The 26825-nt window shown below is 36.8% G+C and overlaps 4 protein-coding genes across 6 annotated transcripts in view; 2 read left to right on the top strand and 2 right to left on the bottom strand.

The window, feature by feature from the left end:
- Window positions 1-15873, bottom strand: LOC113677074 (PDZ domain-containing protein 7). 2 transcript variants are annotated; one of them, XM_027193819.2, is made up of 13 exons: window positions 13382-15873; window positions 11402-11459; window positions 10117-10286; window positions 9125-9272; window positions 8311-8389; window positions 7287-7847; window positions 5831-5931; window positions 5191-5282; window positions 4486-4580; window positions 4318-4383; window positions 2752-3249; window positions 2491-2591; window positions 1-2118 (listed from the first exon to the last, which is right to left on the bottom strand). In XM_027193819.2, the coding sequence occupies exons 1-13, from the start codon at window positions 14059-14061 to the stop codon at window positions 1981-1983; spliced, it is 2787 nt and encodes a 928-aa protein (XP_027049620.2). In that variant the 5' UTR covers window positions 14062-15873; the 3' UTR covers window positions 1-1980. The 2 variants fall into 2 exon arrangements, with proteins under 2 accessions (XP_027049620.2, XP_089052044.1); XM_089195918.1 differs by having other exon boundaries at window positions 5831-6006; window positions 13382-15861.
- Window positions 15741-22631, top strand: LOC113677081 (protein farnesyltransferase/geranylgeranyltransferase type-1 subunit alpha). The gene is made up of 7 exons (XM_027193828.2): window positions 15741-16083; window positions 16386-16500; window positions 17900-18004; window positions 18648-18920; window positions 19633-19695; window positions 20975-21146; window positions 21599-22631. The coding sequence occupies exons 1-7, from the start codon at window positions 15942-15944 to the stop codon at window positions 21695-21697; spliced, it is 969 nt and encodes a 322-aa protein (XP_027049629.2). The 5' UTR covers window positions 15741-15941; the 3' UTR covers window positions 21698-22631.
- Window positions 21703-26350, bottom strand: LOC113677082 (phospholysine phosphohistidine inorganic pyrophosphate phosphatase). 2 transcript variants are annotated; one of them, XM_027193829.2, is made up of 6 exons: window positions 26188-26350; window positions 24454-24795; window positions 23925-23988; window positions 23707-23799; window positions 23501-23592; window positions 21703-23000 (listed from the first exon to the last, which is right to left on the bottom strand). In XM_027193829.2, the coding sequence occupies exons 1-6, from the start codon at window positions 26313-26315 to the stop codon at window positions 22910-22912; spliced, it is 810 nt and encodes a 269-aa protein (XP_027049630.2). In that variant the 5' UTR covers window positions 26316-26350; the 3' UTR covers window positions 21703-22909. The 2 variants fall into 2 exon arrangements, with proteins under 2 accessions (XP_027049630.2, XP_027049631.2); XM_027193830.2 differs by having other exon boundaries at window positions 26184-26340.
- Window positions 26293-26825, top strand: part of LOC113677092 (pleckstrin homology domain-containing family A member 1) — a 12300-nt gene continuing 11767 nt past the window's right edge. Inside the window, exon 1 of the mRNA XM_089195919.1 lies at window positions 26293-26781. Coding sequence (XP_089052045.1) covers window positions 26611-26781 — 171 coding nt within the window. The 5' untranslated portion in view covers window positions 26293-26610. The remainder of the gene's footprint in view (window positions 26782-26825) is intronic.

Genomic DNA, 26825 nt, shown 5'->3' on the forward strand with positions numbered 1-26825 from the left:
TCTGCTAAATATCGAATTTTACTGAAAATTATGGCTACTGATTAATGTACATCGTACGTTATAGAAAGTTTGTTTCCACTTTATCTTACAAAAATATGACGCTATGATCGGTTTACGATGGTGCCGAATCATTTTCATACCGAGAAAGCTGTTCATTTTAATCCAATGATTAAAATATATTTTCACACTAATGATACGAGACAAAATATCACATTTAATTAAAAAGACGATATTTCGTCACTTGAAGACTCTTGTCTGCCCCAGAAAGAAATGAATAGATGAATTTCACTGGTTTATGGGGGAGGGGAGATCTTTGTGTGAACATAAGTGGTGTGTTTAACCAGTTTTCATTGAATATGATTGTACGTGGGCTAGGTAAACCGGCTGGGATCAGTGCATCGAGTCGAGGCTTGTAGTAAACTTCTTGGGCAACAAGTACTACAAGCTAAAGCTTTTTGAAGGTTTGGTTTGACTTAAGCTTCTTTTCTTTTTTGTTTCTTTTTTGTTTTTTTTCTTTTCTTCGATTTTATCTTTTGCAATGGGACTTGGTAGAACAAAAGTTTTCCTGTTAGGTCTCTTTACTGATCTGTGATGAAGAAATCTTTCTTGGGCAACACAGTATTCAAAATTTTAACGACGTTGACAAACATGGGGTAATTAAAAAAAAGTCGTTTTTTCAAATATTACGAAACCAAAAAAACAGATATTTTAACAAATCACAAAAATTGAGAATCTCTGAACAAACACTATTGCAAATATTTTTCTAAAAACAGATATTAAAATAATTCGGAGGACAGCCCTTTCTTGGGAACTTCGGGTCCACCTATAGCTATACATACGACACGCACCCAGCAGAAAACTGCCTGAAATAGTAGATTTTTCTCGTTAAGAAGCAACACAGCTAGAAAGAAGACAACTCTCGAGTGAAATACTCATTTTCAAACAAAACTTTCCCAGTTTAAGCTTAATCACTCCTTTTTTAACACTAAGAAGTTAAAAAAAATTTCAAAAGAAACTTTGTAAAATTCTCTCTTAACTGATTATAAACTTATTCCCAAGCTCTCTCTTCCAACTGCACCCCAAGGTTTCTATCGCATTCGCATAAGGAGAGTTAAAAGGAGAGGGACTGGTAGTGACATTGAAGTCATTTACTTAAGTTACCTAAAAAAGAGAAATCACTCCTTTCTGACTAAACATATGAAGCAATTTCAAAAAGCCTAATATGGCTGCCCAGCTTAATTGAAACGGACTGCATGTCCGATGGCAAACTCATTCATTAAATACGTAAGACGTGTGGCAGTATGAATTTAGCGCTCTTTTTCGGTTTTAAAAAGACGTCCTGCGCCCAGTTATATAACCAAACAGACAAAAGTAATTGTGATATGCATCGATTCTAAAAACTAAGAGATGCAGGCGATTCAATAGCCAGCGGTGTATTAAGGAACGTTGGATAAATAGGATTCTTAATGGCAAGAAGCAGACGGCTGGGAACGCAAGGGGGCGATTGGTAAATGTGATGTGACTAAAACCATTTTGATGTATTTACAGTTCTGGCTAAAAGCGTTGTGCTGCATGACATAATTATTGAGCAAACCTTAGAAAACTTCTTGAAAACTTTGATCTAAAATCAGTTGATGTTTCATAAAAATTATTATTACTGGTTATTCTAAGCAGAAAATTGTGTTAAAAAATCAGTCTAACTCCAAACATAAACGTTGTGAAAATTACCACTGCCTTCCAATGAGTCCCTAGAAACTGATCGGGAAAATTTTCAACACGAATTAAAGTGAATGTTGGCTAAACGGATAGAATTTCCGAAGGGATTGTCAAATAGAGAAAGCATACTTTTTTCTTACAGTAGACTAAATTGTGTAAAACTGTTTTTACTACGCGTCTGAAAGCATGTGATTTTGTGCTTGTCCAACGTACAGTTAACCCAGTTAACCCCATACTAATAAAATAATACTTCACAAAACTCTGCTACTGCTTGGGTATCACTACAATCTCCATGACATCCTTGCTCTTGTTGTTGTACGATTTTCTAACGATATCTACAGCCTCGGCGTGTGTGGCATCTTGAAGGCTCTCGCCGTCCACTGACAGAATTTCATCACCACTCTAATAAGCAAGAAATTATAACATATGATGCATTAGCACAAAGCCCGTTTTAATTTTTCATATACCAACCTTTTCACAAGCCAGATGCAACCGCGCATGGCGAACATTTCTTTATGAAAAGTTCACTTGCTAAAGAAAATAATCCATTGTAGCCTTTCGCGCCCGCGGGAAGACTTAAGACGAGTCGGGGAGAAGTTGGCCGGAGGTCTGGCACTAATAATGATCAGTGCTAGACTGTCCACGGCCTCATATTTTAACCCGCGGGCGGAGGAAAAAAAAAAAGAAAAAAAAAAAAACGCTCGTGCCGAAGGGCTAGTGATGAAGGCAGGACTTCAGGTTAAATCTATTGCAAATGTGTCTGTATCTCCTTACCCTGAGTCTTCCATCATCAGCTGCAGCGCCGCCAGGAAAAATTTTCTCTACCCTGACTTCGGGTTGCGTCTTGGAGCCTTTTCCTCCAGAAATACTTATACCTAGACAAATAAATGAATAAATAAACCCAAATGAAAGCGATCCCTATGTTATCATTGCTAACAAAGAAAAAAAGCCGCATAGGATTTCACGTTCCGTGGATTAGTTCGAATATGAACACACTGGTTTTTCCTAAATTTCGGAGGATAAAAAGTCCCTTACCTAAACTTGTTCTCTTTTTCGAGAGTAGTATCGTAACTGCTTTGTTGTCATTGGAAACGGATATAACCGGAACAGCCATTGAAAAAGGAGACCCTGATGAAGTGGACGCCGCAGGAACTGCTTCCTCGTCGTCCTTGTACTCGATCGACACTCTGTCGGGAACAAGGAGCGAGTTCGACGCCACGAGTCGTTCATTGTCGTTTTCATCGTGTTTCGTTCCTCTGGACGCCTCGCCGCTGTTCACCTGTATCACTGGAACATCAAATGAAGTTGGAGCATTGCTGCTTGTGGTCGAATCTTTCTCAGCAACGGAATCCATTCTATAGTTTTCCGGTAGACGTATGATAGCGTTTGGATTGTTTGGGACTCTCGTGTGTCGATCAAGAATGCTGCCTCCCAGCCAGGCCGTTTGTTCTCGCTTTTTTGCCATCTCTTCCTTTTCCTGTTTGATTTTCTCCACTTCTTCTTTCGTTCTTAATTGAAAACTCCCTCTGCTGTCTGTGAATGTGAAGTAACAAAAATAGTCAATTAAAACTGTAACCCAGGGAACGTAGAAAGAACTCTTTTCCCCGCGAAGCGCTTTCGTTAAAATACTTAACCCCTTTTACACACATTTGTGGTTAAAAGATGATAAATGAAGAGCGTGGGATGTTCTGCCTAAAAACAATTCACAGCAGGCACTTCTCGTTACCGAAAAACAAAATAATTATCTACTGGAGCACAAAGCAAAATATTCCATCCACTGAAATGTGAGACACTATCTTGGTCATTACTTATTTACGGCTATGTTGCCTTTAGACAATTTACGGCACCCAACAGCTGCGGTTTTAAATAACTAAAATGTTTCCTCTCTGCATCCCTACTTAATCTGAAATTATACGCTAATGATCTTGAAAGAATATTCTTTATTTCTTCCCCCAAAGGATCGCTCACTTTGAAAAATGGAGGCAAAGTATAGGTGTAAAAAATAGAACGACAATCCTGAGTTTTGAAATTTTATTTAAGTTTGCAAAGTCTCTTTCAAGCTAAAATCTGTGTAACAAGTTTGCTGAGCCTTCGGATAAACGTCATATCATGTAGTCTGTTCATTAACGGGACGATATGGAATCAAAACTCTGAAGACATACTGAATGACTTACCGAACAAACCAGCTTGAAACGCCTTACTAAAAATGTACTCAACTAAAGGAGGGATTTTTCAAACAAAATTAATTCTCCAATTCGCTGATCCGAGATCACGCAGAATGCGTGTCGCCTAATGCTTGAACAGAATATCGCTAAAACAAGCTCCTGGTAGATATTTCCCTAACCTCGAACTGCCAATATGTGTTCGCACAAAACACACACAAAAAACTAGGCCAATTTTAAGCTCAACGCTCATTAGCCTGGGAGCAATGCAAGCCCACATTAGTGGCGCTTCGGCTCGAGCCTTTCTTCGCCTGTGGAAAAGTGGCGGTAAAACTATCCCCGACTCGACTCCAATCTTCCGGCAGGCGAAGAAACGCGCGTCCTGCAGCGCTAATGATGAGGACCCACCCCCTGCCTAACCGTTTATCTAAGACACTACCTTGAATTGCAGCCACAAGTTGACGTTTCGGTTTCTCAGCAACGGTAGGTATTATGGTTGGCGAACCTTAGAAAAGAGAGATAAACATGAACATCGCATCAAACAAAGAATTCAAAACCACTAGAACTTTCATACGCTGGAAATAATCTTGGGATTATTTGCTCCTACCGGGCACGAATCCACTGAGGTACTCCAGTGCCTCCTTTTCATGCGCTGACACCATAGCATCGAACCTTCCAAGGTCGTAGGGTAAAACTAACGTCCTGTCGATGAATTCAACAAATTATATTATACATTTTCCATGTAATCTTTTCACAAGGAGGAATCATTTCTTGGCGAATTTTCATTTATTAAATCTATACACTCTCATAAAGATTTTTCTCACCACCGTACACGGGGAGTGAAAGCCCGCGAATCACCTGCATAAGGGTGCACCCACGCTCTCCTACATTCTTTTATCATGCCAAAAAGATGGCTAATTAGTTTAAAAGATCTCCCAGTTCTTATTCTTATGTTCTCCTTCCATCGGCTGTTCATTGACAGTCAATTTTCTATAGTTTCCCCCCTCTAGACTCTGTTAGCAACGACTAATCCCCCTGTGTTCCCCTGAAACCATGTGATCCCCCTAAAAATCGTCCGCTCCCGTTTCGTGTGAAAAGAGAATGACCAGTTATTATACTTCACTTACGAGTTCAATTCGGTTTAGTGTTGGGTCACTTTAAACGGGGAAAAAGATTTTCATAAAGATTCTTCCATCCTTCCCCCCCTACCCCCCCCCCCCCCTTTCTGTCAAATGATACGAATTGTTACAGCGACTTGTCGCTTCCTGTATTGGTAGCGAAGAAAGTTGCAATGACGGCGAAGATTCCTTACCTGATATCTCTCAACAAAAGAGCCTTTTCCGGCTTGTCCAATATCGCCAGTAGTTTATTAACAAGAGATTCTACATCTGAATCTTCTTGGTACTACAACGGCAAAATATAAAGGTTTTATAACAATTTCTCATTTATCAAAAGGGTAAAAATGATCCAAAAACAAAAGCAGTACATCCAGCGATTCTCGAAAAAAGTTACAAACCCGAAGTTTGCATGAATAATAAGGAATGAAAACCTCCTCCTTCACCCCTTTATCCACATTTGTACGCAAAATGGATATTTCTTTGTGAATACTGGTAAGGTGAAGTACAAGATTTTCGGTATTTTGCTTTAGATTCTCATGAAACTTTGCAGATTTCCTTAATTCAGAACAATCTATTGAGAAGTAAGGATAAATTATTGTTGGAATGAAAAATCTCAAAAGTCTCACTCTGTAAAAGTGATGAATTTCTGTGATTTCTTAAACCCTATGTTCAATATATAAATTATCCTCATTGGTTTCCATATGGTTTCCTGTGACATATGTAACGATAATCTTTAATTTAAGATTCTCTTCTCATTTTATGAGGAGAAGTTTAAGGATGGTCATTCTTGAAACAGTAAGAATAAAGCCAACAGATATAGCGCGGACAACATACCTGTTTGATGTGCCTGATAACAGCATTGTATTCGTCCACTACCAGAATCTTTTTGGCCTTCTCTTCAATGTACAGTAACATCTGTTGTCTTGTGGAGCCACCTAACATTAATTGAGTACCAAAACCCTTCTCAAAAATGGGGGTTGCATGCACAGGGAGTTGCATCTCACAACAAACTAAACATGAAAAAGCAACAAGAAACATAAAACAAAAGCAGACACGAGCAAGACATTAAAAAGGAAAATCCTAGGTCATCAAGTTAGAGTTGTTAACAAGTTTGTGTCTGCAACTGTTACTTTTTGCAGTATCTAGACAGAGGATTATTGGAGAGAGATCAGCTGTTATTTGTTCGTTAAACATTGTTGCTAATTAGAAGAAGCTCTTTCAATATTATTTTATTTAGCAAAGGTAGTAAAACATCAAACAATAGTTGCTGAGTACGCAAAAGATTAACAAAAATTGCAAAAATGATTTGAAACTCACAAACAAAAACCTTTTTGCCTTGAAGCTAAATTTTATATGTTAATGGGTGTATTTCCTGTTTCAATTCTTAATTTAATTCCTCTTTTGAAATATCTGTTTTTCTTAATGAAGCATACTTATTCACTCATGCGTTATCAAATAATTACTTTCAACATAACATTTAAGTATTATTATAGAGTTCTCTTGCATCTATTTAAGAACACATTCATTGGTAAGGGTTAAGTTACTGTAATTCAGTCTATTTAGGATATTACAACATGTCATTTGAAAATAAAATTTTTAACTGCAGAGCGTATCAGCTCATATTGACTAATAATTTTGTTCTTTTGATGAGTGTGACACAATTGTTATAGCTGCAATAGGTTAACTTATTTACATTAAGCTGATCTTAATCGTATGTTAGCTTAATTTAAAAGAATGACTCATTTGAATGTACTACTGGTGACAATATGTTTTCTATTAAGAGCAAAATTATGTTACACACAAAAATTAGTTATGAGATATATCTTTCAACTTACTCTTTTATTTCAAATTAGAGACAAAGTGTCATATTTTACTTTCTCTTTATCTCGATGTGCTGCCCAACAACCACAACAACAATAACAACAATAACAAAAAAAAAAGGGGAAAATAGTCAAGAGAAGAAACGATCTCCACAAACACATTGTGAAAGTTAACAAAACACAAGTTGAGATGCAACAAACTGTACGTAGCACCACATGACACCTTAGTGTGAACAGTTCTTCATAGATTTAATAATGCCTACTGAAAATTCGGAATACTCCTGGACGCAGCTTAGAAACTTCCTCTTTTGGCTTTATGTTGGGTCAAGAGCACATCAAATGAACTCTTTGGTCACATGTTAAGGGAAAACACACTTACAAGTAAGATCCAGCCCTTTTTTCTTATTAGTTCTATTGCACTAAGAAGATGGAAAAGAAAATTAACACTGGTCACTAATTTTCTGCCTTACCTCTTTGTTCAACTTTTGGTTTTCCTTTCTTCCTGAAGCTCAACTTTGATTTGATTTTGTCCCCATGTTTCTGAAGAAAAGACTTGGATTTCTTCACTTTCCTTTTGTCATTCAGTTCACCATCACTGCCGCTCAAAATGGCTTCCTCCTTGCTCATGCTAGAAACTGAATACCTCTTAGCCATTTCCTCTCTACTGCTGCTGACACTCTCAAAAGAATGTGCTGATCGAATTGAGTTCTGCTTTTCACTGTCATCACCACTATTAATTGATGATGTTGCCAGACTTTTAGAGCTCTGTGTTCTTTGTAAATCTGCAAAATCCTGTTTCACATGAACAACTACAACTTCCTCTCTTGTTTCTGGCACAGGTTCTGGGGGAGGTTCCGGAGAAGGCTGAGGAGTCTGGACACTAGCTTCGCGCATCTGTGGTCTGGGACTGGGTGTGTCCCTTGTTGGCATTTCTCCTAATTCAGGAAACTGGGCACTAGAATGACTTAGCTCTAGAGAGGAGACTGGAGAGGCTGGAGCTGAGATAGATCTGGTAAAAGTTTCTTTTCCTTCTAAAAAAATTAAAAATTAAAATTGAGGGAAAAAAAAACAATGAGTGAATATAATGATTTTTAATTGAAAGCAAGAGGTTATTAATACAAGTTCTATACAAAAAAATACTGGAATCTTGGAACTCTATTTGCAAATACCTGCCTTTCTTAGTCATGATTTTATTTTCTCAAGTGTGCCAAGATTTTTGTAGATGACCTACCGATAATCATATTTCTAGACACCAAAAGATTTCTGTAGGTATCCCAAAGACTTCCAAATGAGATTCTTCACATGAAATTTTCCTCTTATATGTAGTGGTTCTTACCGATTTCACTAAATACATCTGTTAAAATTCGGTCAGTGAAGGCTGTAAATTATGCTAAAAAATTTTCTGCCAGGGGTGAGAGTCATTTATAAAGCAAATAGTCAAAACCAAGTCAGTTAAATTTTTCACTTTCTGCTCTGTTGCAGTAGATTACTTACCAACCACAACACTTCCATCAGGATAAACCCAGCTGATTTGTGAGTGGTAATGTTTTGCCTCAGGAAGTCTTCCCACTGCCTGAAAAATGATGCAAAATATGGGAAAGTCTAATTGTAAAATCAGGTTATGGTCATCCGTTCTGATGGTCTTGTCATACTAAACATTGTATTTGCAGAGGGAGACTTTGGTAAACAAGTGAAAAACTACTGTTAAGTTTAAAAGAATGGATCGATGACAGTATCTGAGCTGCTATGAACATACCCCTCCCTAACCCAACAGTAACCCTGGCTTGTTATCAATTGACTGTTGTTGGATTAAGGGAGGGGTAGGTACACAGTTTCTCAGATACTAACATTGATCCATGTGATACACAACCAAAAAAAACTTTTAACACTTTACACCCTAACATCAGTATTGTTATTCTCCATACTGATATCTATTCATTTCCTAAGGAGCTGATTAGGAGAATTTGTTTAACAATCAAGAGCTTCTTTATTTGGTGATCATTTCCTTTACTCTCATGATCTTAAATGAATGATCCAGCAGTGTTATTGTAAGGAGAAACTAGATGCTGGTCACTCTTAGGGTTTAAAAGGTTAACCACTTCACTCTCAAATTATGCCAGGCATGCTGCAAAAGTTATTGATAACAAATCAGGTAAAAAGGCGTAGAGCTAATGTGGATGATGAAGTATATGAACATATAAAATCCTATCATTCAATAAAAAGCCTTAATTACAACCATGATCAGAGAATCCCTATTGTATAAGTGGACTGACAGCTTAAAAGTTAAGGAAATGGAAGTAAATATTACCTTTAGTGTAACCATTATGTGTTTTTGTGATTTAATAAAATCAACTGCCTCTTTGTGCTTGAGGTTTTCAAAGCTCTTTCCATTCACTTCCATGATCTGATCACCAACTTTGAAGCCAGCTTGCTCTGCCAGTGAACCACGATCAATGCTAAACAAAGAATAAATGATCTATTAACCTTTGAAATGCTAGAAGTGATTAGCATGTAACTTCTTGCTATCACATCCATACATCATCCAGCAAACAGGTAATGAGAATACTCAAACTTATCAGGCATAAGTTGTTATCTTGATTTAACACCAAATTCTCACAAATATTTTACAAGGGAATGTGTAGCAGCTAGAGGAGAGAATTAACAATCAAATCTTGGGAGTTAAAGGGTTATTAGGTCACAGTTTGTTCTAAGCATGGCATCACAAGATTTCTAAACCCAACAAAAAAAGGTGACAGGATTAAAAGGAAAAAGAAGTCTGATGGAGAAATGGAACGCTGTTTGACTATGTGTTGTTAAAGAAAAACCAAATTTAATTCATAGTAACCAATCAGAACAAAATGCAACTCAATCATTTTGTCACAAATTCAGTCAAAAGGCTAAAAAATCCACTCCACTTGAATGTTTGGGTACTCACCAACCAGATAAAAACTTTGATACAAAAATTTATCATTATCACTCCAAGGATAAGTGCTTGAAAGATTGTGTCTAAATTTTACTGAAAGCCATAAGACATGGGATTATATAACAATCAGAGTAATTTTGTTCCTCAATCAGCCTGGCCAAGAGACAAAATCCAAAGGAAATCACAGATGAAACAATGAAACATTTTTAGAATGTACAAAGACAAATTCAGAATGTTGCCTTAAACCACTACCAAATTTTTACTATATGACTCAATTCTGGACTAGAAATTACAAAACTTTGGCTGAACAGAAAATGCCTGTCCAACAAACTAAGAAAATGTCTGTTAAAAAAAAAATTCATGTATATTGTTCTTACCCAGATACAAAGAGACCCAAGCCATATTCACTTCCACCACGAATGTTAAATCCTATAAAACCATTGGTTGTTGACTCTACTTGAAGGTTAACTTTCCTCTCATCAGCTTTGTCCAGCAAATGGGAATTATGTTGAAGAGCTATGCTACTACTGCCACTTCCACTGCTGGCCTGATCACAAAATACAAGGTTAACCCTTCACTAACCCATGCCTGACCAAGACAGAATTTCTCCTTACAATATCAATACAATATCAAAGGGAAAAGTGATGAGAGAAAGGTGAAAAATCAATTTTTTTATGGGATTATCAGTTGATCCAATACCAAATTATCCAAAGCAACATCATGAGAATTGTATGGCCGACAGTAAGGAGAATTACTAATGAGATACTGTGGTGTACAAATGTTGTATCAAACCTTATTGCAATAAAAAAAACCATTTAATTTGGCTAGATAATCATTAAATCAGACACTACTTGAAAATTGTTTGGGAGGTTAACATTTTGAATTGGCAAGTAATGCTTATACTCTCAGGATCTAAATACCAATTCTCGACACTGTTTGTCATACATGTCTTTAATTTCTGCTCTCAAATTTTAGTATTGCATCAATTAATATCCCATAGCTGATATTTTTCTGTGTTCTCATCACCTTGCTGCTTGGAAATGGATTTATGCAGTGAGGAGAAATTCTTTTTTGGTCACCCCCTGAGGTGAAAAGATCAAGATAGCTACAATTTGTGCTGGGAAATACCCTGTAATCTTTTTCTCTCACATGAATCTGAGCAAGCAGTAGAACATTACAAGGAAAGAAACAAGGACCACTGATACTTTAAAATTTTCTAGCTTGCAAAAGCTGCCAAATATTCATGCCAAATATATCTATTTAGCAATTAAAGAGAACAAACTCCTTTTAGACAACAAAGAAATATTAAGTGTCAGACACAAAATGAATTCAGAATTTGCAAAGTACAAATACTAAACAGGATAACTCTAATTCCAATAATATATAAATAAAGACTTGAAAAATTAAGCTTTTAATTAAACTTATCCAAAATTTCTCTCAGAAGAAATAACTGTCAACTCAAACAGAAGGCTGGGATATTTGATTTTAATCCCATGACTACCACATGACAGGAGAGAATTTGATCACAGAGGTACCATAAATATATAATTGCAATGGAGGAAAAAAGAGAAGTAACTCTGCACCTTTCAAAGGACAAAAATGTACCTTTGATTGCTGCAACAAGTGGTTGTACAATATGACAGGTTTTTAAAAGACATTTACCTGCAAACTATCATTCTCATTTATTCCATTTTGAATAACTTTACCATTCCTGTGACCCCTAAAATGAAAAATCAAAATACAACAAATCAGTTTAAGTGTTAATCATCAAAGTTTAATGTTCTCTTAGAGTGGAAAAAGTCTTCTATCTCAACCTCTTCAAATAACCTTTCCACTTCAATAAATAACCTGAATCAAGGTCACAAAAGTATTCAAAAGATAAAATGCTTTGCTTTTTGTAATTCTAAATTCTTCCCACATAGTTTAACATATTGTGGGAGCACAAAAGAAAACAACAAAACAAAATCATCACCCATAGCCCTTTTGGGATATGAATGTGTAAGTTTTGTAAAGTATGGTGTGATTCTTAATATTGAGTCACATTGTTGACGTACAAGTTTTGCTAACATCATCTAATTTAGATATATCATAAATTTGGTGATGTTTCAGTTTTTTTCAGAAAGTTAACCCTGTACTAAAATATTTTAGATCTCATGTCATATTGAGATATGACTGGATATACATAAATTTAACAATAGTTGGTCACCCTACAAATTAACAGTTAATACATCAACAACTTAATCAAAATTACATTTAATGTACTCTGTCTCCCAGCAGACAAAGATTTTCCTTTTGTTGAAAGTTTCTCCCAGTTTTAAACTCAAAATTAATTAGCAAAATCTAATTTTAAAGATACAGGTGAAAGGTTCAGAGACATCCCAATGATTTTATTACTTTAAGTAGCTATAATAGGAACCTGTTGAGGCATGATACAGACTCTCACAAATGGCTGTTTCGGAACAAAAGTTATTGATGATCGAGGAGTCAAAACATACAATTATATTCATACTATCCAATGTCAACACTTACTAAGTGATCACTCGACAAATTTCATCAATCTCATTTATTGTAATAGTTTCCGCCGCCGTTTTAAGCCGTCACCCTTAAAATTCATGCAAGTGGAACGGTAAAGGGCAAGTCCAACAATAATATGCTACATTGTTCAGCGGATCTTTCCTCGAGTTAGCTTTCCTACACACGGTAACGGTAAATCAACGTGATAGACATTGATATTGGCTACAGTGGGCTAAAGCGGATACACTAAGCACTTGAAAAGCATCGATGATTTTACTAAACGTTTAATCCAAAAAGCAATGAAGTGCAAAAATGGCACGCAACATGCTGACGTGCTGTTCAACAGTGCCGCGACAATGACGGCAATGTTTATTAAAAATAAACTAATCTCTATGTTCACTTTGGTGGCAGATTATAATCTTAACAGAATTCCAATAAAGCAAGTTAAATTATTCAGCGTTACATGTGTTTATTCTGAAGGTCAAAAATGTGGCGTCAGGTCAAAACGTGAGTATTTAGCTGGACTTTCACGAAAAGCAATCATTTCAACTGCAAGACGGCCATCTCTGAAAATATTTCTGTCTGAGCAAGGTATCCTTTAGTAAGGGGTATACCACCAACAGATACTAAAATGCAACTGTAACTTTAATGCGATTTCCATTAATTGGAATGACCATGAATCAAATCATTGAAAAAAAGGTACATGATTCCAGCTTCGAAGTTTGACATAACAGCTACAACATTCAAACGTAAACAGTACCTAAAATTTGTCGCAAAATTGGCGATAATCATGCTGCATAGCAATATCAAAAGCACCGCAAACCACGACTTTATTTGCGGTTTACAAAATAGAAAAAATCTATGTATTTTTGGCACAAAAAAAATGTACCTGCAGTAACGTGCATTAGCGAAATCTAAGTGGACGTCACGAATGGATAAACAAAAAAAGTCATACGCGTGTAACTTGTTATTTCTGCCGTTGTAACAATTGTTTTAACGCATATGTACTTCTGCAAAGCGTAGTACAAGTCTTTGAGTGAGGTTTGAGAGGGGTAAACATAAAACTTAAGAACTGGGATAATATAAATGATTCATCCCTTAATCTAGTTTTGATAGTTGGATACCTACCAGGAATCAGATAAATCAAGTCCTGTTGCAACACCAACCGACTTGACGACCAATTTCATTTTATTCATCGTACCGAGAAGGTTCTCAGCGGAACTTTTGGTTATCTTCTCAAAATCTATTCCGTTGACCTCAATTAACTGATCTCCTTTTTTGAGACCCTGTTTAGCAGCGGAGGAATCATCTTCCACCTCAAAGATATAAAGCACACTGTCAGAATCCCGGCCCCCTTTTATTTTGAAACCCAATGAATCTTCGGGAGAAGTTCTTGTCAAGGTTATCACTTTAAAAGAACCGCTATTATTCGGCGAGGAACTCCTTCCAAGAGCTCGCAACTCGCTGTTCTTGTAACTGTGAGGCAAACTCTGCGTCTTCCGATGCGGAGCTGCGTGATTAGGTGGTTCGAAAGGATGCGCCATTTCGCTGTACGGAGCTAAACTATCAAACTTGCTCAAATGTGCGGGTGGAATAAGGTTTCGAATATCCACAAGTAGGTCCTTCTTGCGAGGATTATCCAAGCATGATTTGAGTGCAAGCACCAACTTTTCCACCGACTTGTAAGTCTGGTATTCTTTAAGCGTATAATGTAAATAATGACGATCAGCATCGGATAGTAAACGATGTGCATTTCGCTGAAATTCCTTCACTTGCTCTTTCCGCTGAGAATCCCCAATTTGAGTCATCTTAAACTAGAACTTAAGTTCTTCAATCAAATATCACATCTAGTGTTATCTTGTTATCATAGATCGAGTATTTGCCGGGAAACAAAACATCCTGTAAAACAAAGAATCGACATGGCTACCCAGGGTTCGAACGACGCTCACTTCACTGTCCTCGTAATTTATGCATCTCTACGCATCTGTATGCATAATTTGGACACCTCTGTCGTCAGTGTAAACAAGAGGTATTGTTCTACTGAAAGGCAGATTTTCACTGTACCTGCTTATCGCTACTGATGTAATCGCGTAGCTATTCAAATTGTCGAATAAGAAAAACGATAAGAAAGGAAAAGTTACTAAAACGAGAATTCAATCGCATATCCATGAAAGATCATACGTGAGGAAATGAGATGAAATATTGGTGGAAGAGGAAAAGGTTTACCATATGTTCACCATGCGACTTTACTTTAAAGCCACCATCTGGCGATTCAACCTTATGGTTATATAAAAAACTAAAAACAAAGAAACAAACAAATACACTTAGACGTGTTTTATTAATCTGAATTCTAGGTCACAGAATCGTATACATGTACAACATCGTAACTAGTTGTACCACGATCGAGCTTTTATTGCAAATCGGCATGTTGTAAAATATCCTAACGTCTCGACGTAATGAGTAAGCGATCATTCCATCTCGAACCCAAGAAAAGGAATCTAAAATTGAATTATTAAAAAATTATGTGTACTCACCTAGTTCGTCATTTGAAATAGATTATAAATCTCTTGTCATTTGCTATCGTCTCTGTTTCACAATCGTTTCTTCCTAAAAGGATTAAAGCTGCCTCCTGTACAAATACTGAGTCACGTAAATTGCAGAACTCTTTTTTTTCTACATTTTGAACTACCAGATGCTCACATGGGCCATGTAAACGACTCCAGGTCGGTCTTTAACCAAATTACCATGGAGAAAGCGACATCTCCTCTACGAGTCCCAGAAACCATGGCTGTATTAGAAACTGATTCAAAGGACTCTTAACATAAGTCACGTTTCGGTAAGGGCTCTCTTGTCATTACTTAGAAAATATCTTAGGAAGTAATTCGAAAAGGAGTCTTGAGCTTCAATATCGAATCCTCGTAGTTTAGAGATCCACTGCCGCAGATTAACCATGCCGTTACTTTTATGAGAGACAGAACTTTAAGGTACCCAGGTGACTCTCGCTGTGACAAGGGGCTACCGCTCGAAACGTCAGCTTTGAAACTCTCTACGGTGGCCAATTTACGTTATCAACTCATTTGATAATACCAAAGTACCTTGACTCTCAAGTTAGCTAGTATATAGATAGCATTCGAACAAGAGATCATGGCAATTTTCATCGGAGAGCTAGCTTCCAGTTACACTGATCATTAGACAACACTTGACTCTTAATGAAGTCTTCTCGTGTGCTCTCAACTTAATAGTAGGACCCAGATACACTGAGCATGATCATGAGTAGTCGTCAATTATACAAACTTCGAGACACTTTAAGACAGCTCCACAGCGACTCCTGTATAGATTTTAGCTCCAGAGTTGCAGATTTAACTGATCATTTAGTGGAGGAAGCGATACTCAGCTAACATTGAAATTGATACTGAAATCGGGGGATGAGAGTCTTCCTGTGCAACACATTCTCGTAAACAGGTTTGGCAGAGATCATCTTTCGTCTGAAAAAAAAAAGGGGCCTCAGCTGTAGTATCGGAAGATTCGACAAGAGATTCTAAATCATGTCTCTCTATGGGTTTTCAAGTCAAAATACGTAAACCTCAGTCGCTGGAATCTGAGTACCCAGACAGAAAGCTGTCACAGCGGCTTCGCCTAGAACCCAGACCTCTTCAGACATCTATCGTTATTCAACCGAAGAGGCAAGATGGCGGAAAGTTCGGGCGATGAAGACAGACTGGAGGAAAATTTCGTGTTTTATCACGATCGTGAAGAATGGAAAGATATCACTCCTGTTGAACAGGATGATGGACCTTATCCAGTTGTGAGAATTGCGTATTCTGCTAAGTGTATGTACTGGTTGAATAGTTCACACGCTCTCGAGACCTAGTTAAATTTGTTTTGTGGAATTGGAATCTAAAGCTCGTATCTTATCTTAACTTCTCTTGATGTCTTTATCCCTCATGAAATAAAAATTATTAAAGAAGCGGTAGCAATGATTAAGAAAATAGTGACATAAGCAGTGTTAATTAATCATGGCGTGCATAAAGTTATTCCAATTTGTCACGTTGTAGTAATTCAGTTTAAACGATAAGTTTTTGTACAACTTACACATGTATACATCTTGACGCGAGTATTTGCATTTTTGCAGTCAAGGATGTCTTTGACTACTTCAGGGCAGTTCTGTTGGCTGACGAGAGAAGTGAACGTGCTCTTGAGCTCACGGAAGACGCTATCAGCCTTAATCCAGCGAATTATACAGTCTGGTTAGTAAATAAATATGCCCGCTCACTTTTTTCTTTTTGTTGATCCTCACAAGTTAACAACCTCATCAAGACATTGGCCCAGTTTTTCAAAAGGAAGCTAACACTACTCATTGAATAAATTGCTATTCAATGAATTAGTGTTACAAAACATGCAACAATGATTTATTCATTGTAAAGCATTTCTTGCCCTTCAAACAACAAGGTCATTATCTTTACAAGTTAAAACTACTGTTATCCTCTATCCACATCAAGAATTTTTAGACATGCTTTACCCTTTTACTCCAAGGTCAAGCACACATTTCATGAGAATAAAGTAAAATATCAGCTGGGGTAATAATTTGATCTAACACCAAATTCCTAGAACTGACATTAGAGGAAACTTATAGGAAACAGTAGAGAGAATTACTTTTGAGATTTAGGGATTGAAAGTGCTAAGCAGTCAACAATGGTTGAGGAGCACCCAGAATGCATTTTCAAGATAAATTTTGAGAAAATTCTAAAGAAAATACATGATTGCATTAAAATTATTAAAAGAATGTAACTGTGGTATCAAAGAGATATTTGGTGCTCCAGTTGAAAATGGATCAGCCTTTTTTCTCAATTCCTAACCTGGGCAGAAAACTGCACATCTAAATGTTTCCAATTTCCATTAGTTTACAATACTGTTGCCATGGTTTCTTGCAAGAGGCACATGAAAGTTGGTGACCTGTGCAGTTGTTTTTCAGCTCTGTGCCTATGGGTTTAGAGATTGAATGCTTTGAAACAGGGAGTTCACCACCTGAGGAGCTTTTAATACATGTTTGTCCCCCCCCCTCCCCCTCTGTGATTTCATAGCCTAAGTGGAACAAAAAATTTTGTATGCATGTCCAGTGTACCTATCTTGGTTACCATGCTGAGATCTCAGTTCACTGTTTACTTGGGGGAAATATATTGTAAATCTATTGCAAAGAACTATGGAAGGTTGTGAGGTAATTTAATAAAATTGGACATAGGAGCTGTGCTAGGTGAAAGAGCCTCTGCTGTAATTAGATCCATTTTTGTGGGAAAAAGGTGAAAATTTTTTTCCAAACAGATATTTTTCTGAAACAGATATGATTTGGTACCAAAGGTTGATTTAACCCTTTAACTACCAAGATCTCATAAGTAATTCTCCCTACTGTCTACCATTAAATACTTGTGATTACAATTTGAAGAATTTGGTATTGGATCAACTTGCAGTCCCCTAATTGAGTTTTCTTCTTACTCTCCTCAATAGTCTGCTTGATTCTGTGTTGATATTTTAAGGAGAAATTCTGCCTTAGTTACTCTTGGAAGTTAAAGGGTTAAAGAACAGAGTGGTTAAAGTGAGTAATGAAGAAAATAAAATCACAATCATTGTGACTGATTTACTCTTTGAAAGGCATTTCCGGAGAGTGCTGCTGAAATCTCTGAAAAAAGACTTACAGCAAGAATTACAGTTTATAACTGATGTCATCAAAGAACAACCAAAAAATTACCAAGTTTGGTAAGTATAGATTAGCGCCTAGTTTTTCCTTGCTACAACAGTAGTTTTGTTAGCAATAAGGGCACAGAAATCCTCTTTATTATCAGCCAAAATTTGGTATTCAACTCTTTTTATAGAAAACACATTTCTTTTCCTTTAATTTAAGGCTGAAATATTAACCAAAACATCAGTTATTTTCAACTTTTTTAAAAATATATTTTTTATACTGTCTAGTGCAATGTTTTCAGTTGTTGTCAGATATGGGATAGTTTTATATGCATTTTGAAGCTATTTTGGAAATGTCTCGATAGGCACCAGTTTTTTGAATGAGCATGACATCTCATCAACAGTTCTGATTTATGTGTTCTACCTTCCTTTAATCCTTTGACCCCTGAGAGTGACCAGCATCTAATTTCTCCTTACAATATCACCCCTGAAACACACATTAAGGTCATGAGAATAAAGGAAATGATCACCAACTAAAAGAGCTCTTGAATTTTAAACATATTCGCCTTAACAGCACCTTAGGAGATGTATATGGAACGGTATGAAGAATATGCAAACTGATGTTAGGGTGTACAGGGTTAAAAAGAAGAAAATAAGACCATTAGTATTTAAAATGAATCAATTTACCTGTAATTAAGTTTTATTCTTGTTTTGTCAGGTATCACAGAAAAGTCCTTATTGAATGGCTAAAGGAGCCCAGCAATGAACTGAAGTTTACCGAGGATATTCTACAACTGGATGCTAAAAACTATCATGCTTGGCAACATCGACAGTGGGTCATCAAAGAGTTTGGTTTATGGGAGAAAGAGCTTGATTATGTTGACAAACTTTTAACTGAAGATCTCCGCAATAACTCTGCCTGGAATCAAAGATATTTTGTAGTCTCCAAAACGACAGGCTTCACCAAAGATATTGTAGATAGAGAAGTGGAGTGAGTATGTAATAGTTATACCAATTTCTCTAAGAGAATTTAGTTAAGGGAAACACCACCAAATTCTGAAAATGGTAGGTCCCATCATTTTTTGGAGTTAGCTAACCAAAGAAGTAGGAACTTTTAAGTAGACACAACTGTATCTCAACTTGTGGATTACTATGAGTGTCTTGAATTTGGATGGCACAGTCAAGTATTAAGATTGAAGAATGTTTTCATTAGGATGCTGGCATATGCACTTATTTTCTTCTAGCAGTTTATTTTTTTAATTTTAGCATCCTTTCAATAGCAAAACACTAAGCTGTTACATGGGTGTAGATGAGGTCATTTTATTTCTGCTCAAGGCCAATCCTTATAAATACAATTTACATCCCTATTACACATTGTTTCACTTGTTATTTAATCATATGGTAAATTAAAAGATGATGGCTTTCCTAGATGGAAGAATTTTCTTGTAAGATGGCATGCTGACTTCCTGTTTTCTTTGATTTAGTCCATTAAATAAATTCAAACAAATTCTCAATGCAGAGTGCAAAATAATCCTTTGAAAGGTGCTCCTCAAAGAACATAGAGGGCCCTTTGTTTTGAAAAATGAAATTCACACAAGGACAATTATTTTAGGAAGGAATGACTTTGAACACTTTCATGTGTAGTGCAGTCCTCTCTAAACTGAAAAGTGAGCTCATTATCCTCTAAATTTGTTCTTTTGTAGACTCACAATGAATCTTATTCAGAAAGTGCCAAACAATGAAAGCGCTTGGAATTATTTGAAAGGGTAAGCATTGAGATTTCTTAAGAGTCTTTAACATATCTAAGAAATGATGAAATATTAATTTGAAGTTCATGCAGTTGTTAAGTGAGGAAGTTTCACATGAATTTCCTGATCTCTTCATGGGGATTTAATGATGGAGAAGGTATATGTCAGAGAAGGGAAAGCCCTTGCTTTGTTCACTAGCCATGGAAAACTTGGGAAAGTAAACATATCAGTTGCAAAGTACATAGCTTGATCTATAGTATAATAATATGTGCATGCACAGCACACATATTGCCACCTGGTTAGGTCATGTTGTAGAGTACCAGGCTGTGGTGTGATGATGTGAATGATTAAAGCTTCAAATAATTGGGGAGAATGTGCTGCTTTTGCTATGAAATTCACAAATGGTTAGACATTGTTGTCTTCCTGGACAAGGATGATACACCCCAGGCCCCATCTCCTGCATTTTCTCTGTATTGGTTCACAGGGAATGTTAAAGAACCCACACACCTCTCCCTAAGAGTAAGAAAGGTAGCTCCTGGTGTTTTGATCTTACTTTGTTTCCAAATTTGGGGGCTACCGCAAGTTTTCCTTTCAAAAAAATTAACTGCTCAATTTAGTCTGGCTAATAAAAATCCCCCACAAAGTGTGGTAAACTTCCATGAGCTCATGGATGTGGCACTGTAGACTGAAATCCGTCCATTGTTGTTATTATGTATGTTGACTGTAAGTTTGTATGATGTTGTATATATACTGCTAGCAGCCTCATGTGTTCTTAATATAGAGGTAGAAGTATCCTCATATGAAATATTAAGCTAAAAATTTGAACAAGAAGGGATTAGAACAAGACACAGACATGACAAGGTGTTTCTCAGTTGTAACTCAGGCAGTTCAATCCAAACCGCATAGTGCATTTGCTTTCCCTTTATACAACCCAGTATCTCCACAACCATAAGAACAACCAAAAAATACAGGTTTATTTACTGGTAATTTAGATGTCACAAGCCTTCTAAAAGTTAAAGAGAACCCAATAGGTTACAAATTAAAACTTTTCAGGTCACCATATTCCCACCAATAGCATAGCTCCATCTTTCTGCATGTAAATCACACAACCCACAATTCTTCTTGTCCTCTGACGAAGGGCTAACACTTGAAATGTCAGCTTTAGAAACTCTTTACGTGGCCAATTTACATTTATATATCAATTCAGTTCATAAAACCAAATTATCCAAAAAATAGAAGATAAACAAAATAACCTTTCCTTAAAATAAAGTTGGTGATTGTTTTTTTTGTCCTTTAGAGTTCTGGCCCCTACTGGTCTTAGTAAATACCCTGGCCTGAAGGACACTTTGTTGGAAATGTACAGTAATGGAATTGACTCTCTGTATTTAATGGCTACATTGATTGATATCTCTGAAGAAGAGCTCGAGGGTGGAGTCAGTGACCCAAACTGTTTGGAACAGGCTTTGGAGGTATGTTGGATGCCTGATTGTACTCTTCATTTTAACTCTTTACACCCTAACATCAGTATGTGTATTCTCCATACTGTTCTCTAAATGTTTCCAGAGCTGCTGTAAAGGAGAATTTCTTTCACAATCAAGAGTTTCTTTAGTTGGTGATCATTTCCTTTACTCTCGAGACCTTCATGGTCAATTCAAGGGTGAAATTGTAAGGAGAAATTATCTGCAGTAAGTCTTAGGGATCAAAGGGTTAACTTATTTAAACCCTTTGACAGAGTTCTCTTATGTACCACTTTTCTTAACCTAAAAGTTACCCTTAACACCAATCTACAAGCTGCACCTCCATTTTGGCCAGTCAATTTTTGTACTATAAAAATGCCTTGGTTATCACTGACCATTGTGCCACTGTGTCTCCACAAGTCATTTCCATTTTCTTATTATGGCTTAATTCTTTGTTTTTTAAGTTGTGCAATAAACTTGCCACAGATGCTGACTACATCAGGAGAGAGTACTGGAATTACATCTCCCGCAGTCTGAATAACAAATATGGACAACCACAATGACACTATTAATAATAAATAAGAATTTTAATAGATAAATAGCAGCTATAAAATAAAGTTCATTAGTAATTGCTTACAATCTGGTAGTACCAAAACAAATTACCACGTAGTAGGTAGACGGATTTCTTGTTTCACTCCTTATTAAGTAGCCAAAAAAAAAAAAAAGAAAAAAACATCAGCAGAAATTCAAGATCTGTTTTCTCTTAGTCCAATTTACATCTGATTTAGAGTAAGTGACCATGTCTTTAGTTCTTAGAGGAAAAACAATGTACACATTACTCTGTCATAAATTGATTGTGCTGAAGAACTGGTAAACAAGGGAAACCTCATTTGGTTAGAACTTGAATTCCTTTGTTTAACAACTGCATCACTAAGTGGAGGTTGAGTGCCTGAAACATCCAGGAGCTTCCACTGTTGGTAGCCAGCTCCTAGATGGAGACTTCTCCCATGGCTGGCAAATCCTGGCAACCCAGCCATTAGTCCCCACACAGGAAAGGGAGATAGGCACCCATCACACTGAGTAAACAGTGGAAAGAGGGAGGGAAGGGGTGGGGAAAACTGCCTGGATGATGAGCTGGCACTCCTCACAATGCTGCAAGTTCACACTCAAAGCACATGCAAGAATGCCTCAAATGAAGAGCACATGGAACTCTCATGCATGCATATATGCAAAAAACCACTGACTACTAGAGAATGCTAATGCTCTTTGTTGTTAACTCCGTTAAATTGCATTTAACTAGATCTAATATTTCAATAGAAAAAATTGGTCGTGATTTAAATTTCCTTTTGGCCTGAAATATGCTCTAAGGTAGTAGAGAGAGAGAACAACTAACTTTGCAAACCTTTTATTACTTATACCAAACAAAATTATGTTCTTCTTGTCAAGTGCTGTAACATAATTTTAGAGAGAAATAAATGTTTCATCTTTTCTAACATTTTTAATGTAAATATCCTATATTTTTTTAAAAGTTATTTTCTTTTTCAAGCATTAGTTGAAAACCCATTACTGTTGCCCAATAGATCATTTTCACATGACATCTAGGCACCCTGATTTGTTACCAAACCAATGAGATGGTGAACATATTGATGTACAAAGCCAATCCTGACTGATTTGAACTCTTTACTCTCTTTCCCTATATCAACATTCTCTTTTGATGAAACTAGACTATCCTTTGTCTTTACACACCAATTCATTCATTCAGTGTAATATTCTGCTCAATTGTATTTGAGGATGAGCTCCACAGCTTGTGCCAGATTGTCCACATATCCATCAGGTTTTACAGCAGGGTGGTTTTCATCTCCAGGTCTACGACATGAAAAGCATTTTATCTAAAGTGAGAATTTAAGGTATCAGAAGAAAAAATTCATGATTTGCATGCTTGCTTCCCCATTAGAGCTTTGAGGCCTTCATTGTAACAGCTTGCATTGGTAGCTAAAGGTTTCCCCCCATTTTAAGTTTGCCCCTAATCACCTTTGCAAGTATGCCCCCTGCAGTAAAACAAGTTTGTCTGCACCTTACCAGTTCACCCACATAACCTTTCAATTTGTTTCCTTACAGCAGAACTTATTTTGTTGAAATCATAATATCCTTTGAACAACACAAAATTTTGGATATCCAAAGTTTGAAGTTTGACATATTTAAGGAATATTTTCTACATATTGGGTGACTCCTTGGAACTTCAAAGTGGGATCAGTGTCAATTTCATGTACAATTTTTCATGATGGAGATAAATAACATGGTTTATGGGGCATACTTGTCCTTCAAAAAATGCATGCCTAAAGTACAAAAAGAATGCTTCATGATACCTGTATTTTCCAGTCCTAACTTGTACTCCTCTGATCCCACATACCTGGGCCCCACCCACATCTGATACAATGTCATCTCCAATCATAACTGCCTAAAAATTTAAAAAAAAAAAAAAAAAAAAAGAGGATAATCAGAAAAAACTACCAAAAATTATGATATCAGGGGGTGAAAAGTTCTCTCAAATAAGAATTCAACTAACACTTACATCTTCAGGTAATACTTGAATTTTGTCCAAAGCAGTTAGGAAAAAAGTGGATGAAGGTTTACCAATAACCTCAGCTTTTACATCACAAGCAAACTGGAAGACAGAAATTATCATTAAAATAACAAAACAACTCTTAAGGGGTATGGAAAAATAGCCATTTTCAAACATTCAACTCATTGACAGAAAAAAAAAAAACAGCAAGAGGACTAACAACTAACCTCTAAGGCCTTTACATATGGACCTGCATCAAGGACTAGATTTGCACCACTTCTGTAATAGCGGCTGAAAAACAACATTAAAAAACATCGGAAATTTCAACAGCATTGTCTTGTATAATTTTAGACTGTAGGGTAAAGTCTGAGGTGCAACTGAGTTATGTCTAGCACTTTACACTGGCTTGCAAGTCTCAGTTTTGATCTTGTTATAGACAGAGAAGAGGGTATTTGTTCACTTGACCTCTCGTGAAACCAAATGAAGAGAGATGTTAGGGATTTTTAGACTGAGAAACAAACCAGGCTGAGACCAGGGAAAAACTAATAAGAGTCAACCAGACCAAGTTCCACATGAGTGAGACTTCTGTCAGCTTACCTAAGTCTGTAAATGTAGGCAACCGTTTACAGAGGTATCAAGTGCTTTGACTACAGTGATGGAAGAATTTTGGAAGAATCCCTGATTTTACAAATCCCTGAGTAGCAAATGTTCTTTGCCAGTCCTCCTTCCTTTGGTAGGGATTCTAGAATAACTCACCCATGTCCTAAAGCAAAAAGAACTGGATTATCTGAAGTTAAAAGTAGTCTAAAGGCATCATTCATGCGTGCATAAGTAAATTGATCTTCAGCTCCTCCAACAACAACACAGTTGGGATTGGTGCAATCCACTCCCTCATATTCTGCGAGTCCTTTGGGATGAATCAGAAGTAACGGGCGTAGTTTACGATCCTGAAGAATCTTTCTTGCAACAGGAGATGGTGCAAGTAATTCATTGGCTGACATGTTGAATCCAAATTGTCCAAGTTTGAGGACAAGCTGCTCTCTTGTGCAAGTATCCTCATTTGTGCAAAACTGCACCTTGTAACCAGCTGCTTTCAGCCTTCAGTAAAAAGTAACAGAAAAAAACATGATGAACTCAGTCACTGTTTGAACTTAAAATGAGTCTTGGAACTTCTATGAAAAATTAACGCAGTGAATTAAATATTAAGCAGCAAAGTCTTTCAATCAATTTTGTACTACCACAATAATCACTGTACCTTGTTCAGGGGGAAAACATATGATTAGTAAAATGACTGGTATAAGAGAGCTAACAAAACAATGTCAGAAACAACACCACTGTTTATCACATCTCTCAATTGGTACATGCACTGTGATTGCTCAATTCCACTGTGTGGCCTGTTAATTTCAAAAGTGTTTGAATTGAAATCTTCACAGGCTAGGGGTATATATCAGACTCATTATAAGCTCAGGTTGTCTCATTTACATTCAATAAAGAAGGTAAGTTTCTAAAAAAAAACTGTGGTGCTACATTTAGTGGGAGAGTATAACAACTGAAGATAATTAGGTTTTAACAGTTGAGTTGATAATGTAAATTGGCTACTGTAAAGAGTTTCAAAGCTGACATTTCAATCTTCAGCCTTTCGTCATTTGCTCAGTTGATAAAACCCTATTATTTAATTAACACACACTCATGAATAGGTGGGGGAGGGGTGTTAGTGAAGTGTCTCACTCGCTATACCCTGCTTGCCGACCTCTTGCACATTTGATTCCCATCTTCTATCCTTTGTTGCCAAACAATGCTTATGAATAATTTAATTTATGCCCTAACATCAGTATGCATATTCTTGATACTGTTTTTCATACATTTCCTCAAGTACTGACAAGGAGAATTTGTTTAGGACTCAAAAACTTCTTCAGTTGGTGATCATTTCATTTATTCTCATGACCCTGATACGTGATTCAGGGATGATATCGTAAGGAGAAATTAAACGCCCGTCACTCTAAGGGGTCAGAGGCTTATGTATGTTCTCATTCTGCTGTTCGGCTGCCTATCAGTCTTCCTCCTTCTGTACCCTTTCAACCTCTTTTTCTTAGGCTTCTACACCCCCCCCCCCCCAACCCCCTTTAGAGAAAATTTGGGCATGTTGTGTACCACCCCTTATTCTAATAATTTAGTCACAAACTGCAAATTTTGCTTTGTTTTTCTGTCACGCGCTGGTGACTCTGAATTCTCTCGCTAGAGAACCCATCCCCAGTACCTCCTCGGGACAAAGAAAAACTAAACGAATTAAAAAACAAAAAATCACCTTACAAAATTCATCATATGAATAAAAGGAGAAATAAACAGTCTGTTTTTCTTTTCTTTTTTTTTAATTCTCAAAATCGTCGGTCAAATTTGTATTATAAATAAACTCTTAGAAGATGCAGGAAAAAACATTTCAAGTAAAAACTTTCAGTTAGAACGCCACTCAGTTACGATCTACCAACCTACTTCTTAACTGCTTCAGCAGATCCAGGAATAGCTTCACCACCTCCCTCATTAGCATTATAAAGGACGCCAGAAATATCGAGCAAAATTCCCCCAATTTTCTTTCTGAGCCAGGCCGGCCGATCTGCCATGTTGCGATTGTCCGATTATGTTAAAGATCGGTCTAGAGCGAGACATTATCGACTGATCTCACTCTGACGTCTTGTCGACGAAAGTTACCGAAGATTGCCGAAGATCCCATTCGGTGAATTTTTATTTACTTACAAAGAGGTGCAGCTAGCATTTTGAGTTATTTCAGTTCTTTTAAGAGAGCGGTTTCGCTCTACAGATTTAGCATCCAGATTTCTTCGTATTTCTATGTACAGTGGATAGTTTCCAGGTTGCAGTTGTTCGTTTGACAGTTTATAGTGTGTACAGTTTCGTGTTATGAGTTTCCCGCGCTTGACATTATCAAGCAGTATGCCTCTCCGAGATTCAGAGGGAAGGTTTTGTGGAACGCTTCAGCGTAAAGAAAGCGATGGACAGTGGGACCGCTATTACTTTGTACTGGACGAAGACAAATGTTTGCTTCGTTATTTTTCCCCTTTGAACGAACAGGTCAGTAGGAAATTGTCTTTGATTTGTTTCTGTGTAAACGATTA

This window comes from Pocillopora damicornis, chromosome 2 (genome assembly GCF_964200805.1).
Source record: "Pocillopora damicornis chromosome 2, jaPocDami1.2, whole genome shotgun sequence".
NCBI lineage: Eukaryota > Metazoa > Cnidaria > Anthozoa > Scleractinia > Pocilloporidae > Pocillopora > Pocillopora damicornis.

Excerpts from the sequence above, each read along its gene's own strand:
- LOC113677081 (XM_027193828.2), top strand. The coding sequence starts at position 15,942 with ATGGCGGAAAGTTCGGGCGATGAAGACAGACTGGAGGAAAATTTCGTG. Across the intron at positions 16,084-16,385 it reads AATTGCGTATTCTGCTAAGT|TCAAGGATGTCTTTGACTAC; the intron begins GTATGTACTGGT and ends GCATTTTTGCAG. Across the intron at positions 18,005-18,647 it reads CCAAAAAATTACCAAGTTTG|GTATCACAGAAAAGTCCTTA; the intron begins GTAAGTATAGAT and ends TTGTTTTGTCAG.
- LOC113677082 (XM_027193829.2), bottom strand. The coding sequence starts at position 26,315 with ATGGCAGATCGGCCGGCCTGGCTCAGAAAGAAAATTGGGGGAATTTTG. Across the intron at positions 23,989-24,453 it reads CTTTTTGCTTTAGGACATGG|CCGCTATTACAGAAGTGGTG; the intron begins GTGAGTTATTCT and ends GTTGTTTTTCAG. Across the intron at positions 23,001-23,500 it reads GTTAGGACTGGAAAATACAG|ACCTGGAGATGAAAACCACC; the intron begins GTATCATGAAGC and ends TTCATGTCGTAG.
- LOC113677074 (XM_089195918.1), bottom strand. The coding sequence starts at position 14,061 with ATGACTCAAATTGGGGATTCTCAGCGGAAAGAGCAAGTGAAGGAATTT. Across the intron at positions 10,287-11,401 it reads ATGAGAATGATAGTTTGCAG|GCCAGCAGTGGAAGTGGCAG; the intron begins GTAAATGTCTTT and ends TTTTGTGATCAG. Across the intron at positions 2,119-2,490 it reads CTGATGATGGAAGACTCAGG|AGTGGTGATGAAATTCTGTC; the intron begins GTAAGGAGATAC and ends CTTGCTTATTAG.